The sequence below is a fragment of the Bos mutus genome, chromosome 7 (genome assembly GCF_027580195.1).
Source record: "Bos mutus isolate GX-2022 chromosome 7, NWIPB_WYAK_1.1, whole genome shotgun sequence".
In the NCBI taxonomy this organism is placed as follows: domain Eukaryota; kingdom Metazoa; phylum Chordata; class Mammalia; order Artiodactyla; family Bovidae; genus Bos; species Bos mutus.
In genome coordinates, this window is record NC_091623.1 from 57,746,068 (window position 1) to 57,763,322 (window position 17,255).

At 48.1% G+C, this 17,255-nt stretch overlaps 1 protein-coding gene across 1 annotated transcript; it reads left to right on the forward strand.

Annotated features, from left to right (window-relative positions):
* Positions 1–6,681: 6,681 nt before the first annotated feature.
* On the forward strand, positions 6,682–12,014 carry TNFSF14 (TNF superfamily member 14). The gene is made up of 4 exons (XM_014480121.2): positions 6,682–7,003; positions 9,051–9,087; positions 9,364–9,405; positions 10,038–12,014. Exons 1-4 carry the CDS (start codon positions 6,785–6,787, stop codon positions 10,463–10,465), a joined length of 726 nt encoding a protein of 241 aa, XP_014335607.1. The 5' UTR covers positions 6,682–6,784; the 3' UTR covers positions 10,466–12,014.
* The last annotated feature ends 5,241 nt before the right edge of the window (positions 12,015–17,255 follow it).

Consider the following 17,255-nt stretch of genomic DNA (forward strand, 5'->3'; position numbering starts at 1 on the left):
TTGACCTTCTTTGATGACTGCTCTTTGAAGCAGTCTCTCAGAGCTATCCAAGGTGCTGTCTCCTATGTTGCAGTCCTCATTTTATCCCAAATGAAACTTAACTTACAACTCTCACGTTGTGCATCTTTTTTAGTAGACAAGATCCAGGTGAGTGGAGAGGGTGTGGGATGACCACCAAGGCCAGTTTCTCTCTGCTCCAGTGATGCCCAGTTTCCAGCCAACCTCTCTTTCCCAAGTCTGGGCTGTCTCATCTGGGTGAGCTGGCCGGAGTTGAAGCAACATGCTGAGTCACCAACCCCCAGAATCAGATGCACCCAGTCAATGCCTAGTAACTGCCAACAGAAGACACACCAACATGTAGGTGGCAGCCCATGTGATGATTACGCAGCCCAAGCTTGCTCTGCTCACCACATGATGGGCCAACTAACCATAAGAGGTGTTGAAGCAAAGAACATGACTTTATTCGGAAAACTGGCTGACCCCGAAGATGGCAGACTAATGTCTCAAGGTAACCATCTTGTTGGGGTCTGGATGCCAGGTTCTTTTATCTAAACAGAGAGGGAGAGACGGTGAGGAAGTAAAGTAAAAAGACCGTTTATCTTGCAAAGTAGGACGGGGTGTGTTAATTTCTTCTTTTCTTACAGCCATTCACAGGTGGGCAGGGTCAGATTATCTCTCTGTGAGCTAAACAAAGGCACTTTAGTTCAAGTCAGGCAGAGGGGTAGGATCCTCTGAGGCAGTCAGTCCATAACGCATGATTATAAGAACAAAAGCAAGTCACAGTTCCAAAAGCAAGTCACAGGTCCTGCCAGCTCACCCAGATGAGACAACTGAGGCAGAATCAGTTCTTCCCTGCAACACAATCAGCTACGAAGCCTGGATAGTGGTGAGTGTTGGCTGCCATTTAGGAAGCCAGTTGGAAGCAAAGGGGGGAACAGGGACCAGAGGAAGGTGCCCCATCTGTGACTCCAGGACACTAAAGTATGAGTCCCCTGAGAGCAACTCCTGTGGCTGTACAGAAATATAAGCCTGGGCTGACTCTGCTCACGGGCCACAATCCGTCAACCCTCATAAGCTCAATATGAGGTCATTGGAAGATTTGTACGGATGTGAGAACTGGACAGCGGCAGCTGCGCGAAGCAGGGGTGGTGGCTACGAGGCACAGGGGTGAAGGCTGCGCGGCACAGGGACAGAGGCTGCGCGGCGCAGGGGCGGCCGAGAGGAGCTACCCCACGTCCAAGGTCAGGAGCGGCAGCCGAGAGGAGCTACTCCACGTCCAAGGTAAGGAGCAGTGGCTGCGCTTTGCTGGAGCAGCCCCGAAGGGATATATGTCCAAGATAAGAGAAACCCAAGTGCGGCTGAGAGGAGCTACCCCATGTCCAAGGTCAGGACTGGCGGCCGTGAAGAGATACCCCATGTCCAAGGTAAGGAGCAGTGGCTCCGCTTTGCTGGAGCAGCCCTGAAGGGATATACGTCCAAGGTAAGAGAAACCCAAGTAAGACGGTAAGCGCTGAGAGAGGGCATCACAGGGCAGACAGACTGAAACCACAATCACAGACAACTAGCCAATCTGATCACACGGACCACAGCCTTGTCTAACTCAATAAAACTAAGCCATGCTATGTGGGGCCACGCAAGATGGATGGGTCATGGTGGAGAGGTCTGACATAATGTGGTCCATTGGAGAAGGGAATGGCAAACCACTTCAGTAGCCTTGCCTTGAGAACCCCATGAACAGTATGAAAAGGCAAAAGATAGGACACTGAAAGATGAACTCCCCAGTTGGTAGGTGCCCAGTATGCTACTGGAGATCAGTGGAGAAATAACTCCAGAAAGAATGAAGGGAAGGAGCAAAAGCAAAAACAACACCCAGTTGTGGATGGGACTGGTGATAGAAGCAAGGTCTGATGCTGTAAAGAGCAATATTGCATAGGAACCTGGAATGTCAGGTCCATGCATCAAGGCAAATTGGAAGTGGTCAAACAGGAGATGGCAAGAGTGAACATCGACATTCTAGGAATCAGCGAACTAAGATGGACTAGAATGGGTGAATTTAACTCAGATGATCATTATACCTACTACTGTGGGCAGGAATCCCTTAGAAGAAATGGAGTAGCCATCATGGTCAACAAAAGAGTCCGAAATGCAGTACTTGGATGCAATCTCAAAAACAGAATGATCTCTGTTCATTTCCAAGGCAAACCATTCAATATCACAGTAATCCAAGTCTATGGCCCGACCAGTAATGCTGAAGAAGCTGAAGGTTCTATGAAGACCTACAAGACCTTTTAGAACTAACACCCAAAAAAGATGTCCTTTTCATTATAGGGGACTGGAATGCAAAAGTAGGAAGTCAAGAAACACCTGGAGTAACAGGCAAATTTGGCCTTGGAATACAGAATGAAGCAGGGCAAAAGCTAATAGAGTTTTGCCAAGAGAACACACTGGTCATAGCAAACACTCTCTTCCAAAAACACAAGAGAAGACTACACATGGACATCACCAGACAGTCAACATTGAAATTAGATTGACTATATGCTTTGCAGCCAAAGATGGAGAAGCTCTATACATTCAGCAAAAACAAGACCAGGAGATGACTGTGGCTCAGATCATGAACTCCTCATTGCAAAATTCAAACTTAAATTGAAGAAAGTGGGGGAAACCACCAGACCATTCAGGTATGACCTAAATCAAATGCCTTATGATCATACAGTGGAAGTGAGAAATAGATTTAAGGGACCGGATCTGATAGAGTACCTGATGAACTATGAATGGAGGTTTGTGACATTGTACAGGAGACAGGGATCAAGACCATCCCCAAGAAATGCAAAAAAGCAAAATGGCTGTCTGAGGAGGCCTCACAAATAGTTGTGAAAAGAAGAGAAGTGAAAAGCAAAGGAGCAAAGGAAAGATATACCCATTTGAATGCAGAGTTCCAAAGAACTTCCAGATGTTCAAGCTGGTTTTAGAAAAGGCAGAGGAACCAGAGATCAAATTGCCAACATCCGCTGGACCATCGAAAAAGCAAGAGAGTTCCAGAAAAACATCTATTTCTGCTTTATTGACTATGCCAAAGCCTTTGACTGTGTGGATCACAATAAACTGTGGAAATTCTGAAAGAGATGGGAATACCAGTCCACCTGACCTGCCTCTTGAGAAACCTATATGCAGGCCAGGAAGCAACAGTTAGAGCTGGACATGGAACAACAGACTGGTTCCAAATAGGAAAAGGAGTACGTCAGGGCTGTATATTGTCACCCTGCTTATTTAACTTATATGCAGAGTACATCATGAGAAATGCTGGGCTGGAAGAAGCAAAAGCTGGAATCAAGACTGCTGGGAGAAATCTCAATAACCTCAGATATGCAGATGACACTTCCCTTATGGCAGAAAGTGAAGAAGAACTAAAGAGCCTCTTGATGAAAGTGAAAGAAGAGAGTGAAAAGGTTGGCTTAAAGCTCAACACTCAGAAAACTAAGATCATGGCATCTGGTCCCATCACTTATGGCAAATAGATGGGGAAACAGTGGAAACAGTGTCAGACTTTATTTTGGGGGGCTCCAAAATCACTGCAGATGGTGATTGCAGCCATGAAATTAAAAGGCGCTTACTCCTTGGAAGGAAAGTTATGACCAACCTAGACAGCATATTCAAAAGCAGAGACATTGCTTTGTCAACAAAGGTCCATCTAGTGAAGGCTATGATTTTTCCAGTAGTCATGTATGGATGTGAGAGTTGGATTATAAAGAAAGCTGAGCACAGAAGAATTGATGCTTTTGAACTGTGGTGTTGGAGAAGACTCTTGAGAGTCCCTTGGACTGCAAGGAGATCCAACCCGTCTATCCTAAAGGAAATCAGTCCTGGGTGTTCATTGGAAGGACTGATGTTGAAGCTGAAACTCCAATACTTTGGCCACCTGATATGAAGGGTTGACTCTTTGGAAATGCCCTGATGCTGGGAAAGATGGAGGGCAAGAGGAGAAGGGGATAACAGAGGATGAGATTGTTGATTGGCATCACTGGCTCAACAGACATGAGTTTGAGCAAACTCCAGGAGATAGTGAGGGACAGAGAAGCCTGGCATGCTGCAGTTCATGGAGTCACAAAGAATCAGACACAACTTAGTGGAAGAGATGAGAGTTGACTGAAGTGTTTAAAAGCTGATGCCAGGGGATTTCCCTGGAGGTCCAGTGGTTCAGACTTCACGTTTGCACAGCAAGGGGCATGGATTCAATCCCTGGTTGGGGAGCTAGGATCCCACATGCCCCATAGTGTGACCAAAAAATTAAACTATAATTTTTTTTTTAAGGCTGATGCCAGCAGTTCCTGTCCTAGGTATATACCCAAAAGAATTGTGACCTGGAACCCAAACACATGCACACACATGTTCGTAGCAGCATTTTTCAAAATAACAAAAAGGTGGAAATAATGTAAATATCCATTAATGGGTGAATGGATAAGCAAAATATGGTTCATCTACACACTGGAATGTTACTCAGCCTTAACAAGGAGTGAAGCACTGAACACGCGCTACAGTGTGAATGAATCTTGGAAACATTATCCTCAGTGAAAGAAGCCAGACACAAAAGACCACGTAGTGTGTGTTTCCATTTTTTTTTTTTGAAATGCCCAACACAGGTCAATCCATAGAGCAGGAAAGCGGACTCATAGTTGCCAGGGTCTGGGGTAGGGGAGTTGGGGAATGACTTCTTGATGGTTGTAAGGTTTACCTTTGAGACACTGAAATGCTTTTGAACCAGATAGTGTTGTACAACACTGTAAATGTACTAAATAGACTGAGTTGCTTGCTTTAAAATGATTCATTTTGGGACTTCCCTGGTGGTCCAGTGGTTGAGAATCTGCCTTCCATTGCAGGGGACACAGGTTCAATCCTTGGTCAGGGAACTAAGGCCTCAGGGCACCTAAGCCCTTAAGCAGCAACTAGAGAGGCCTGTGCACCACAATTACTGAGCCCAAGAGCCACACCTAGAGAAGCCACAGTACCACAGTGAACACCCAGCAAGGTCAAAAAAAATTTTTTTTAATATAAATAAACAGTTCATTTTATGCTGTGTGAATTTACAACAATAAAATAAAAAAGAAATAAATAAGCAAGGCCATACTAGCTTGAAGGCACAGAATGAGTCATAAGATGGCATGAGGTAAAGCAGTGTATCCAGCTGGGAAGCTACTGTACCAGTCCAAGCAAAAACTGATGGGTCCCTTAGGGTTTTAGTCTGTTGGGGCTGCTATAAGAAGCTACCCTAGACTGAGTGGCTTAAACAACAGACATCTATTTCTCACAGTTCTAGAGGCTGGAAGTCTGAGACCAGGGTGCCTGCATGGCTGAGTTCCAAAGCAAGCCCTCTTCCTGGCCTGGCCTCCATCCCTCTCTGTCCCCACACAGCACAGAAGGAGACAGAGCATATATCTCTTACAACTCCCCTTATAAACGCACTAATCCTGTTCAGGAGGGCTCCAACTTTGTGCCCTAGCCTTTCCCCAAGGCTCCACCTCTAAGTACTATCACGTTGGAGGTATTCACACATCAATGTAGGGGCTGAGGAACAAACATAGTCTATAGCACTTAGGGTGGTAGCGGTGGGGATGGAAATGGGTGGCTGGATTTGGGATCTGGCTCGGAGGTTGAATCCATAGGGCTTGCTGAGGGTGGAACGTCATGACAGGATGGAGGAGAGGTCCAGGAGGACTCCCAGGACTTGGCTTTAGTTAGCTGAGTGGACAGTGGTTCCACCCTCTGACTGTGAGTTTCAGTGGGACTTCACTGGTGGTCCACCCGCTAAGACTCCACTCTGAATGCAGGGGACCTGGGTTTGATCCCTGGACAGGGAACTAGATCCCACATGCTACAACTAAGAGTTCACATACCACAACTAAAGATCCCGAATGCCGCAACGAAGATCAAAGATCCCATATGCTTCAACTAAGACCCAGCACAGCCAGATAAATAAATAAATACTTAAAAACAAACCACACACACACACAAAACTTGCATGCATGCACACAGGAGTGTGTACAGACACACAAGCACACTTAAGCATGGGCATGCACTTGCACCTGCACACATCTGCATGCATACACTACACACATAGTTGCACACTTGCAACTATACACACACACATCCACACACTCATGCACACACATAATCACACCCACACACATGTACACACACAAACCACTCTTTGTGGGCATTTCCCATCACTCGTATTACCATTTCAAGCACTCTATAGCATTTTCTTACTTACTATGCTGGTCTTTCTCACTCCGCTAGAATAGGAGTACTTTAAGACCACAGACATCTGTCTCTCTTGCTTGCCGCTGTGCCCCCAAACCTAGAACAGTACCTGGGACACAGGAGGTGCTTAGCAAACATTTGGTGACCAAGTGAATGATGCCAAGGTGCTCAGCAAACACTTGGCAACGACGTGGTTGGTGCCATCAGAAGGGAAAGCTGGGACTTTTCGTCTCCCGTCCCCACCTGAGTCATGTCTCCAGATGCCTCTGGAAAGTGTGAGAGGCTCTGAGTGAGAGTGAGATGGGGCCAGCCTGGGGGTGGGGAGATGACAGGAAGGAGAGGAGGGCGTGTGGGGGAAAGGGGAGGGGCCGAGCCCCAGCTCTAAAGGCAGCCCCGGGACCCACGAGTGCCTGTCGGCAGTGTGAGAAGCCCAGGCGTGTTGGGCAATCGTGGTTTCCTCTCTCCTGGCCTGAAGGATTCAGCCAGGCCAGCCAGACCCCAAGCATCTTGGGGCCTCATCCACTCAGGCATGGAAGAGACAGTTGCAAGGCCCTCAGTGTTCGTGGTGGATGGACAGACAGACATCCCATTCAGGAGGCTGGGGCACAGCCGCAGGAGACAGCCCTGCAGTGCTGCCCAGCTGGGACTGGGCCTCATGCTGCTGTTGTTGGTGGCTGGACTGGCTGTCCAGGGCTGGTTCCTGCTGCAGCTGCACTGGCGCCTAGAAGAGATTGGTGCCCCGCTGCAGGTAAGCACCACTGGGGTGGGGGTGGGGATCTCCAAGCCAATGTCACTGAGCATCTGTACGTGTGTGTGTGCAAAGATGGAGGACAGACTAAGAGCAGTCCCAGGCAAGCTAATTCACCTCTGGGACCTCAGTTTCCTCATCCATGAAATGGGCATGATAATAAGAGTCTCCATTGGGAATAAAACAAAATATTGTGTGTGTGGCACAGGCAAAGTGAAGTGAAGTCACTCAGTCATATCCGACTCTTTGCAACCCCATGAACTGTAGCCTACCAGGTTCCTCCACCCCTGGGATTTTCCAGGCAAGAATACTGGAGTGGGTTGCCATTTCCTTCTCCAGGAGATCTTCCTGACCCAGGGATTGAACCCGGGTCTCCCGCATTGTAGGTAGATGCTTTACCGTCTGAGCCACCAGGGAAGCCATTCAATAAATGGGAACTGACTTTTTTTTAATTGAGATGTAATTGACATAGAACATTGTGTAAGTTTAAGATGTACAAACAACATATTGATTTGTATATAAATACTGCAATGGCATCACATAATTATAATTTCTTCTAGTGATGGGAACTAACAAAACCTAGGTGTTTAGGAGCAGACTTCTCAGGTGCCTCAGTGGTAAAGAATCTACCTGCCAATGCAAGAGACACAGGACATTCGATTTCGATCCCTGAGTCGGGAGGATCCCTTGGAGGAGGCAGTGGCAACCCACTCCAGTATTCTCACCTGGAGAATTCCATGGACAGAGGAGCCTGGTGGGCTGCAGTCCATGGGGTTGAAAAGAGTCAGACACAACTGAAGCGACTAAGCACACATACCTCTAGGAAGCTTAATGTTTTATAAAACAGTTGTGTTGTCTGTAGCCCCCAGAACCGCCATCCTGACATGGCTAGTTGTTTGTTTGTTTTTAAAATATTTATCTGATTCCTCAGTTTGACCACTTTTAAAAATATTTTAATTAAAAAAATTTTTTTGGCCACGTCGCACAGCAGTGGGGTCAGACGTTCGCCCTTAAATTGGAAGTTCAGAGTCTTAACCGCTGGACCACCATGGAAGCCCCTGACCTAGCTAGTCATTATCAGCAGTACCCTGATCACCACTATCAGGGCTCTCACTAAGCCACTTGTCTCAGTCTGTGCGCATGTCTCTCTGCATCCGTTTCCTATGACCATGGATGTCTCTGCCACACCTGTAGGTCTGTATGTCCCATGCCATCCCCATGCAGTCTCGGCCTTTTTTGTTTCCGGGTCCTTTTCCTCCTCGTGGCTGGACCTGATGGCCACAGGCCCACTTGGACCTGTGCTGCTATCCCACACACGTGTACCAACACAGCTACTTCCTCACTCATCTACAGCCTGTGTATTGACGTTGTCTGTCTTTGTTACTGGGTCTCTGTATGCGCAGACCCAGGTAAATCTGTAAACCCTGCACCCGTGTATCTGCCTCCATGTGTGTCTTGTCAGTGTGTCCAGGTCTGTGTTCGTGTCTGTATTCATGTGTTTGCATTTATGTACAAGTGTCCAGCCATTCAGGTGACTGTGTGTCTTCTGTGGGTGTGTGTGCTAAGTTACTTCAGTCCTGTCCGACTCTGCAACCCCATAGACTGTAGCCTGCCAGGCTCCTCTGGCCCTGGAATTCTCCAGGCTAGAATACTGGAGTGGGTTGCCATTTTCTTCTCCAGGGATTAGCCATTGCCTTCTCCAGTGGGTTGCCATTTCCTGATCCAGGGATTGAGTTCCCTAGCACTTATGTAATAAACACTTCTATAGCGCTTGCTCTGTGCCAGGCATTGTAATACACTTTCCACATGGTAATTCAAACCAGGCGTTTTCCATGTGTCCATTTACAAGAGGGGAAAACTGAGGTACTGGCTGGTTAAGAGCCTGCTGGGTGGCAGGGAGTAGAGGCAGGGCATGCACGTGGCCTTGGAGTCAACGGAGGGCGACGTCTGTGCCCGTGGTCTGCGTGTGCCTCTTGGCCATGAGTCTGAGTGATACCAGGGCGTGGGCCCCACAGATCCTCACCATGGGACTGCTCTGTACTTTCAGGACAAAAGTGAGAAGCACTGGGAGGAGCTGCTGCAAGGTGAGTCAGGGTCCTGGTCCCCGCCCCCCACCAGAAGGGGACGGTATGGTTCCCATGCTGCCCCCACCCCCTCACTCAGGCCATTGCCCAATGCAATTTGCACAACTGGCCCAAGCCCCACGGAAGCCCCTCCCCCAGGCCGGAGAAGCAGAAGTTTGGGTCACTCCGGAAAGGGTGAGGTTGACACCAGGAGGTGGACTAGATGACCCCTCTGGAGGCTGGCCCTTTACCCACCACCACCACCTTCACCTCTGACCTCTGATTCTCTCTCTCCAGAGCAGAAGCCCAAGCAAGACAAACCAGCAGCACACCTCACAGGTGAGGGGGCCCTCAAGTCCTGGCAGGGGGTAAGAGGGTTCAGTGGGTCCTGGGGAGACCAGACAGACACCCCAATGGTGGCTGAGTACTCCTTTATTCATTAGTTCTTCAAAGCTGCCCAGAGCACAGACACTGCCTGAGTCCATGAATTTCTAATTTCATTTATTGAATAAACCCTTGTAGGGTGCTTACTCTCTGGCTCACACTGTGATGGGCTTTCCACCTCTTCATTCATTCGATACTCAGCCAGGACTGTTCATAGCTCCATTTTCCAGAGAGGGAGACTGAGGCATACAGAGGTTATAAGGCTGCTGGGCCATGCTGTGTTTTGCTTAAATCCTTAGTTCTGCCACTTAACAATTTCTGACAGTTTGGGCGAATCGATTGCTCTGTGCCTCGGTTTCCCCACCTGCAAGAAGGGGGTGAAAGCGTTAAGATGGAGGATAAGCAAGTTATTTTGCCCCTTACTGTGCTTCAGTTTCCCTACCTGTAAAGTGAGGATAAAGAGAATGCATACATTTAAAGCCTAGCACAGAGCAAGGTGGCGCTCAGAGAGGGCTGGTGACTGGCCTGGGGTCCCACTGCAAGCAGGAGACGTGCGCTCACCAGCCCTGCTCTGTCTCCCTCCACAGGGGCCGACTTCAGCCTGACCAGCAGGGAAGGCCCGCTGCGGTGGGAGACGAAACTGGGCCTGGCCTTCTTGAGGGGCCTTAGCTACCGGGATGGGGCCCTGGTGGTTGCCCAGGCCGGCTACTACTACATCTACTCCAAGGTGCAGCTGGGTGGTACGGGCTGCTCCCAGGGATTGACCGGCTGCCTGCCCATCACCCACGGGCTCTACAAGCGCACCGCCAGCTACCCCGAGGAGGTGGAGCTGCTGGTCAACCGGCGGTCGCGGTGCGGGAGAGCAGACGGCTCCCAGGTGTGGTGGGACAGCAGCTTCCTGGGCGGAGTGGTCCACCTGGACGTGGGGGACGAGGTGGTGGTACGCATGCCCGGCGAGCGCGTGATCCAAGTCCATGACGGCACACGCTCCTACTTCGGGGCCTTCATGGTGTGAAGGACGTGGTCGGGGCTAATCTAACGTGCGTCTTCGACAAGTAAGAGACCTCAGAGGATGCCTCTGGACACAGAAGAACACGAGCGGAGGTTTTTACAGCGGGCCTGGGGGACACCCAAACTTGACAGGTGGAGAGCTCAATGGGGACCAGCGAGGCCGAGAACCCAGCTGCCCCAGGAACCAGCAGGCACCTCTGAAGGACCAAAGGAGACTGCAGGCCCTGCAGTGGACAGCACTGAGGGGGTGTGTTAGCCCCCAGGCAGGGGCTAAAGCTGGTCTTGATATTCAGGGAGGGGTGAGGGGTGGCTATTTATACTTCTGACTCAGATCAAAGGGACATGGTGATGGTGGTGGTGGTTGGCTAAGACAGGAAATTGTATTTATACTTTTGATTCAGATTAAAGTGGGACACTGGGGTCCGGGGAGTTGACTGAGAACAGAAAATTTCTTAACACCCTCTACCCTCTCACAAGTGTGGGTGGAGTCTGGGGGTTGGTGAGGATTTATCCTCAAGAATCACCCACCCTGGAGAGCCCAGCCCAGCCCAGCCCTACCCATGGTCATAGTCATGACCCAAGTTCCACCCATGGGGCTTGCGGCCACACCACAGCCTGGCCACGAAGCTACACTCAGAGAAGCAGGCGTAGGGACGTGCTGGGAGGTGTTCAACAACCAGCTGTCCCCGGAGGGGACACCCATTTCCTTGGTGTAAATATTCCCTCTGTGGTTGGTTTCTGGCTCCCAGTGTATATCATCCACAGGTTGGCTGACACCCAGCACCGCTGTTTCAGCACCCAAGCCAGAGGCTGGTGCACAGGCACTTAGAAAATGTTTCTAGAGAGAAAAAGAAAAAGAGAGAAAGAGAGAGTGAGAGAAGCAAGGGAGAGAAGGGAGGAAAAATTAAAGAAAGGTGGAAAGAAAGAAAAGGGGAAAGAAGAGAAAGATGGATAGATAAAGACAGAAAAGAAATAAAGGTGGAAAGGAAGGCAGGAACAAAGGGTGAAAGAAAGGTAGAAAGAAAGGGTGAAAGAAAAGAAAGATGGATTGATAGAGAAAGAAAGAAAAGGTGGAAATGAAGGAGAGTGAAAGGAAAGAGAAAAGGCATAAAAAGTGAAAGAAAGAAACTGTCATCACAGCTACAGCATCCCAGAGAATCACAAGATCAGCCACTCCTTGACAACCATAGACACATACACACCAAACATCAGATTCTCACACAACCTGGAAGTCCTAGACAGCAGAGCAAAGCCTCAGTCACAGACACGCATCGCAACCACATACGACACAGTCACACACAAGTCATTGTCACAGCCTGTCACCCACACTGGGCCGTACAGTCACACCACGTATGACACACGGGATGCGATGCTTCTCGTGTCAGACTTCCACATGCTGCATCACGGGCACACCCATCATACACACTTGCAGCCTCACAATGACACACACACATAGCCAGTTCTTCCCAGCCACCTCACATCCTGGGGTGAGGACCAGACTTAGTCTGTAGCCCTTGGATCACTGGCCTTGGAAATAAATGCTGAACATTGCAGCTGGTCTGTCTAGTTCTTAGGGGGCAGGTGGCTCATGGAGGCCCAGGGACAGCTGGAATGACCCACAGAGGTCACTTTTACAGCTGAGAACTCTGAACCCAGCTGACCCAACTCCATGCAGGAAGTTTAGCGGGGAAACCAGAGACCTGGTGCCCAGGTGTGCTTTAGCCTCAAATCCACAGTTCCTGAGAAAGCAGAGGCTACACACTTCAGTACCCTTCTTGCTGACATTCAGCACAGACGGGCACTCTACCCAGCCAGCTGGGAGCTTGGGGTAACAGGGCATCCAAGAGTGTGGGAAGGGACAGGTAATGATATGCTTACAGACCTGATGCTTTATGCAAATGAGCATGGACCCAGGAAGCAAGGTTTCCCTGGACCCTAGGAGCTCAGACCCCAGAGGAGAATGAATCACTCTTGTTATTGTTGACACAGTTGCCTGGTAAAGGAGTGAAGGGAACCGGCTTTGCCATCTGATGGTCTTGGGTTCCAAGTCTACTCTGTCATTTCCTGGCCATGTGACACAGGAGAAAACCCCATCACCTCTCCATGCCCAGTTTCCTCATCTGTGAAATACTAGGTAACAAGGATTCTCACCTCCTGGGTTTATTGTAAAGATGAAATCAGACGAGGGACTCCCCTGGTGGTCCAGTGGCTAAGACTCCGCAACTCCCAAAGCAGGAGGCCTTGGTTCAACCCCTGGTCAGGGAACTAGATCCCCCATACCGCAACTGAGTTTGAATGCTGAAACTAAAGATCCCTCGTGCCACAACTAAGACCCAGTGCAGCGAAATAAATAATTTTTTTTTCAAAAAGAAACAGTGAATTTTAAAATCAGATGAGGAAAAAAGCCACTTGGTATGGTGCCTGGTATGCAGGAAGAGATCCATAAGAACATGAGTGTCATTTAGAGATATTAAGGAGAGCATTTGTCAGGCATGTCCCCTGTACCAGGCATCTTGTGCAACTCACATCTTTTTATTTTTTAAATGAAGGATAATTGCTTTACATAATTTTGTTGTTTTCTGTCAAACATCAACATGAATCAGCCATAGGTGGCGAGTCACATCTTTATCTGCACCTCTGGGCAGGAGTTGCTGTTGCCCCCACTTTCCAGATGCAGCAACCAAGGCTGGGTGCCTCCCCCACCCCACTCTGCCCACACCAAGGGCACCCAGCTTCATGCCTCTTTGGCTGGGCTGGTGGGAGGTGAAACAGCCCCAGGGGCCCAGCCTCCACCCATGCTGGAGTTTCCTTTACTCTCTTCGTGGTCTTTCTGTTTCCGTGGCTTTGATGAGAAGACCGGGGTGTGTGCGTGTGTGTCTGAGGGGGACTCATCAAAGTCACCAGCAGCCACCAACATCTGCCTGGGGATGGAACCTCTACAGAGTTGAGCCTCCTAAGATCACCATTGGGAGGGGCTTTGATTTCAGATAAAGTGCGGGAGCAGGAAGCCCCCAGCCCAGGCCAGTGACCTATTTACAACTTCTTAGAAGTCTATCTACTTGATTTCCGCTACCACCACCGATATCTTTTCAGATTTCACCCTCTCCCCGCCCCATCATCTCTTTCTCAATACCCAAAGTCTCCTGTCTTCACTTGATACCACCCCACCCACCGCGCCCGCCCCCCCACCCCTGCCCTGGAACAGAAAACTCTTCTCCTTCTCCCCCTCTCTTGCCAGGATCCAGAGGTAATAGAAGGAAAAATCATAGCAATTAAATTGTTTCCTACTTTCCTGTGATGACACTATGCCCCTCCCTGCTGCGTTATTATGCCATACAAACAGAGATGCATCGTCTCCAAGAAACAGAACCTGCATGATTGGGGAAGAACCTGCATGCCATGTGGCCCAAACAAACAAACAGAAATAAAGTATCAAAACTTAAAAAAAATTTTTTTCCGATTCTTTTCAGTTATTACATAAGGTGATCTTACGTCTGTAGATGTAAGATCACATCTGATCACCGAGTGTGTTTTTTAAACAGCAATTAGTAGCCAGTGTTTAAAGGTTATGAAACTTTGCACATGGACAAACGAGATTTCTGGGCAAGTTGGGGGCTGTGACGGCAACCCAGGTTGGGTAGCAGCTGTCCCCTGTGGAGAGGGTATCAGCTCATCAGTCTCCACCCCTCTCCATGGTCTTCCACTTGAAGACTGAGTGTCAGTTGCCTTTCATCATCACGTCTGCATGACTGTTTTTCTTAAAACAATAATGATCTTTAATTATAGGTCATACTAATGCACGCACCGCATGCCAGGCACTGTGCTAAATGCATTGCTGTTGTTCACTCACTAAGTCATTCATGTCTGACTCTTTGTGACCCCATGGGTTGCAGTGCACCAGGCTTCCCTGTCCTTCACCATCTCCCAGAGTTTGCTCAAACTCATGTCCATTGAGTCAATGATGCTATCCAACATTCTAATCCTCTGTTGACCCCTTCTCTTTTTGCCTTCAGTCTTCCCCATCACCAGGGTCTTCCCCAGAGAGTCAGTTCACACAATTCGAAAGCATCAGTTATCTGGCATTCAGCCTTCTTTAATTCACAGTAACTCACTGAATTCTCACAATGACCCTATTGGTAGGGGGGTGGGTACTGTTATAATACCCATTTGATAGATGGGGAAATCAAGGCACAGAGAGGTTAAATCATTTCTCCATCAAAGGTGGGAACGTATATGACAGCCTGAGATGACCATGAATTTCAAGAAAATTAAGAGTTCCTAGTTGTATTAGTTCCCTGTTGCTGCTTAAGGCAATACTAAATTGGTTATCTTACAGTTTTAGAAGTCAGAAGTCAGAAATGAGTCTTAAGGGACAAAATCAAGGCTGAGTCCCTTCGCTGTTCACTTGTAACTACCACAACATTGTTAATCGGCTACACTCCAAAACAAAATTAAAAGTTCAAAAAAAAATAAAGAATTAGAAACATTAAAAAAAAAAAGAATGAAGGAGGGATCTTGTCTGATTGTTTATTTTTAATTGAAGGGTAATTGCTTTACAGTATTGTGTTGGTTTCTACCAAACATCAGCATGAATCAGCCATAGATTACCTATGTCCCTCCCATCGTCTGATTCTTAAGCCGCGCACGCACACGGTGCCCAGCTTCTTCTGATCCACCCAGCCCCTGTTTGTGCCCCTATAGTCTCTCTAGAGTGGTGCACTCTCTGCTACTCCTGAGCCTTGCTCAGGAGGCTGGTATTCAGGCTGGGTTTAGGTACAGGAAACTCTTTGAGGCGCTCTGTGGCTTCAGCTGCCCAGAGACACCATTGAGTCATTTCCTCTCCGGGGACCTGCAGTCTCTCTGCAACAGGGAACAGGACTCCAGCCTCTTCTAGTTTTCAGTCCCCTTTCTCCAGAATTTCTCAGGGGGATGTGGCCTTTCCCCTTTCCAGGGTTGTTTTCTCCAAAAAGCAGAGCACAGGAACTGCCCAGCCTGTAATGGATACTGAATTGTGTTCCCCCCAGAATTCATTTGTTGAAGTTCAAACCCCAGTATCTGCCAATGTAACTATATTTGGAGATGGCGCCTTATGGGAGAAAATTAAGGTGATTCGAGTGGGCCTTAATCCAATGTGACTGGTGTCCTTATAAGAGACCTTTTTTGATCCACCTCCTGAAGTAAGGAAAATAAAAACAAAAATAAACAAATGGGACTTAATTAAACTTAAAAGCTTTTGCACAGCAAAGGAAACCACAATCAAGATGGAAAGACAACCCTCAGAAGAGGAGAAAATATTTGCAAATGAAGCAACTGACAAGGGATTAATCTCCAAAATAGACAAACAGCTCATGCAACTCAATATCAAGTAGACAAACAACTTTATCCAAAAAATTGGCAGAAAATATAAATAGACACTTCTCCCAAGAAGACAGATGGCCAAGAGGCACATGAAAAGATGTTCAGCTTCACTAATTATTGGTGGTGGTGTTCAGTCACTAAGTCGTGTCCAACACTTCGCGACCCCATGGACTGTAGCCCAGCAGGCTCCTCTGTCTATGGGATTTCCCAGGCAAGAATGGGAGTGAGTTGCTATTTCCTTCTCCAAGGGATCTTTCTGGATCAGGGATTGGATCCATGTCTCCTGCATTGGCAGGTGGATTATTTACCACTGAGCCATCAGAGAAGGCCATCCATCGACAGAAGAATGGATAAAGAAGATGTGGCACATATATATAATGGACTATTACACAGCCATAAAAAGGAACCAAACTGTGCCATTTGCAGAGACATGAATGAGCCTAGAGACTGTTGTACAAAGTGAAGTAAGTCTGAAAGACAAAAACAAATAGATATTAACACATATGTGGAATCTAGAAAAATGGTACATATGAACCTATTAGCAAAGCAGAAATAGAGACACACACGTAGAAAACAGACATGGATGCCAAGGAGGGAAGGTGGGGTGAGATCAACTGTGAGACTGGGATTGACATATACTCACTACTATGTATAAAACAGGTAACTAGTGAGAACCTACTGTACCACACGGGGAACAATACTCAATGCTCTGTTTTGACCTAAATGGGAAAAAAATCTAAAAAAGAGTGAGATATGCATATGTATACCTGATTCACTTTGCTGCACACCTGAAACTAAGACAACATTGTAAAGCAACTATATGTCAATTGAAAAATAATTTAAGAGAAAGAAAAGATTAGGACACACACACACACAGAGGTAAGACCACGTGAGGACACAGAGTGGTCTCTGCAAACCTAGGAGCAAGGCTTCAGAAGGCAGCAGCACTGCTGACACCGTGAGCTTGGATTTCCAGCCTGCAGGACTGTGAGAAGATACACTTCTGTTGTTTAGGTCACTCCGGCTGTGGTCCTTTGTTATGGCAGCCCCATGAACTAATATATCATCCTGACCCTCCCCACAACCCCATTACCTGGGAAGAGTTAAGATGTGCCAAGTGCTGGGCTTCCTCGGTGGCTCAGTGGATAAGAATCTGCCTGCCAATGCAAGGGACATAGGTTCATTCCCTGGTCCAGGAAGATTCCACATGCCCCGGAGCAACTAAGCCTGTGTGCCACAACCACTGAGCTTGTGCTCTAAGCCCGGGAGCCACGATTACTGAAAGCCCACGTGTCCCGAAGTCCATGCTGTGCAACAAGAGAGGCCACTGCAATGAGAAGCTCGTGCACTGCAATGGGGAAGTGGCCCCCACTCGCCGCAACTAGAGAAAAGCCCCTGAAGCAACAAAGCATAGTCAAAAATAAATTTAAAAAAAT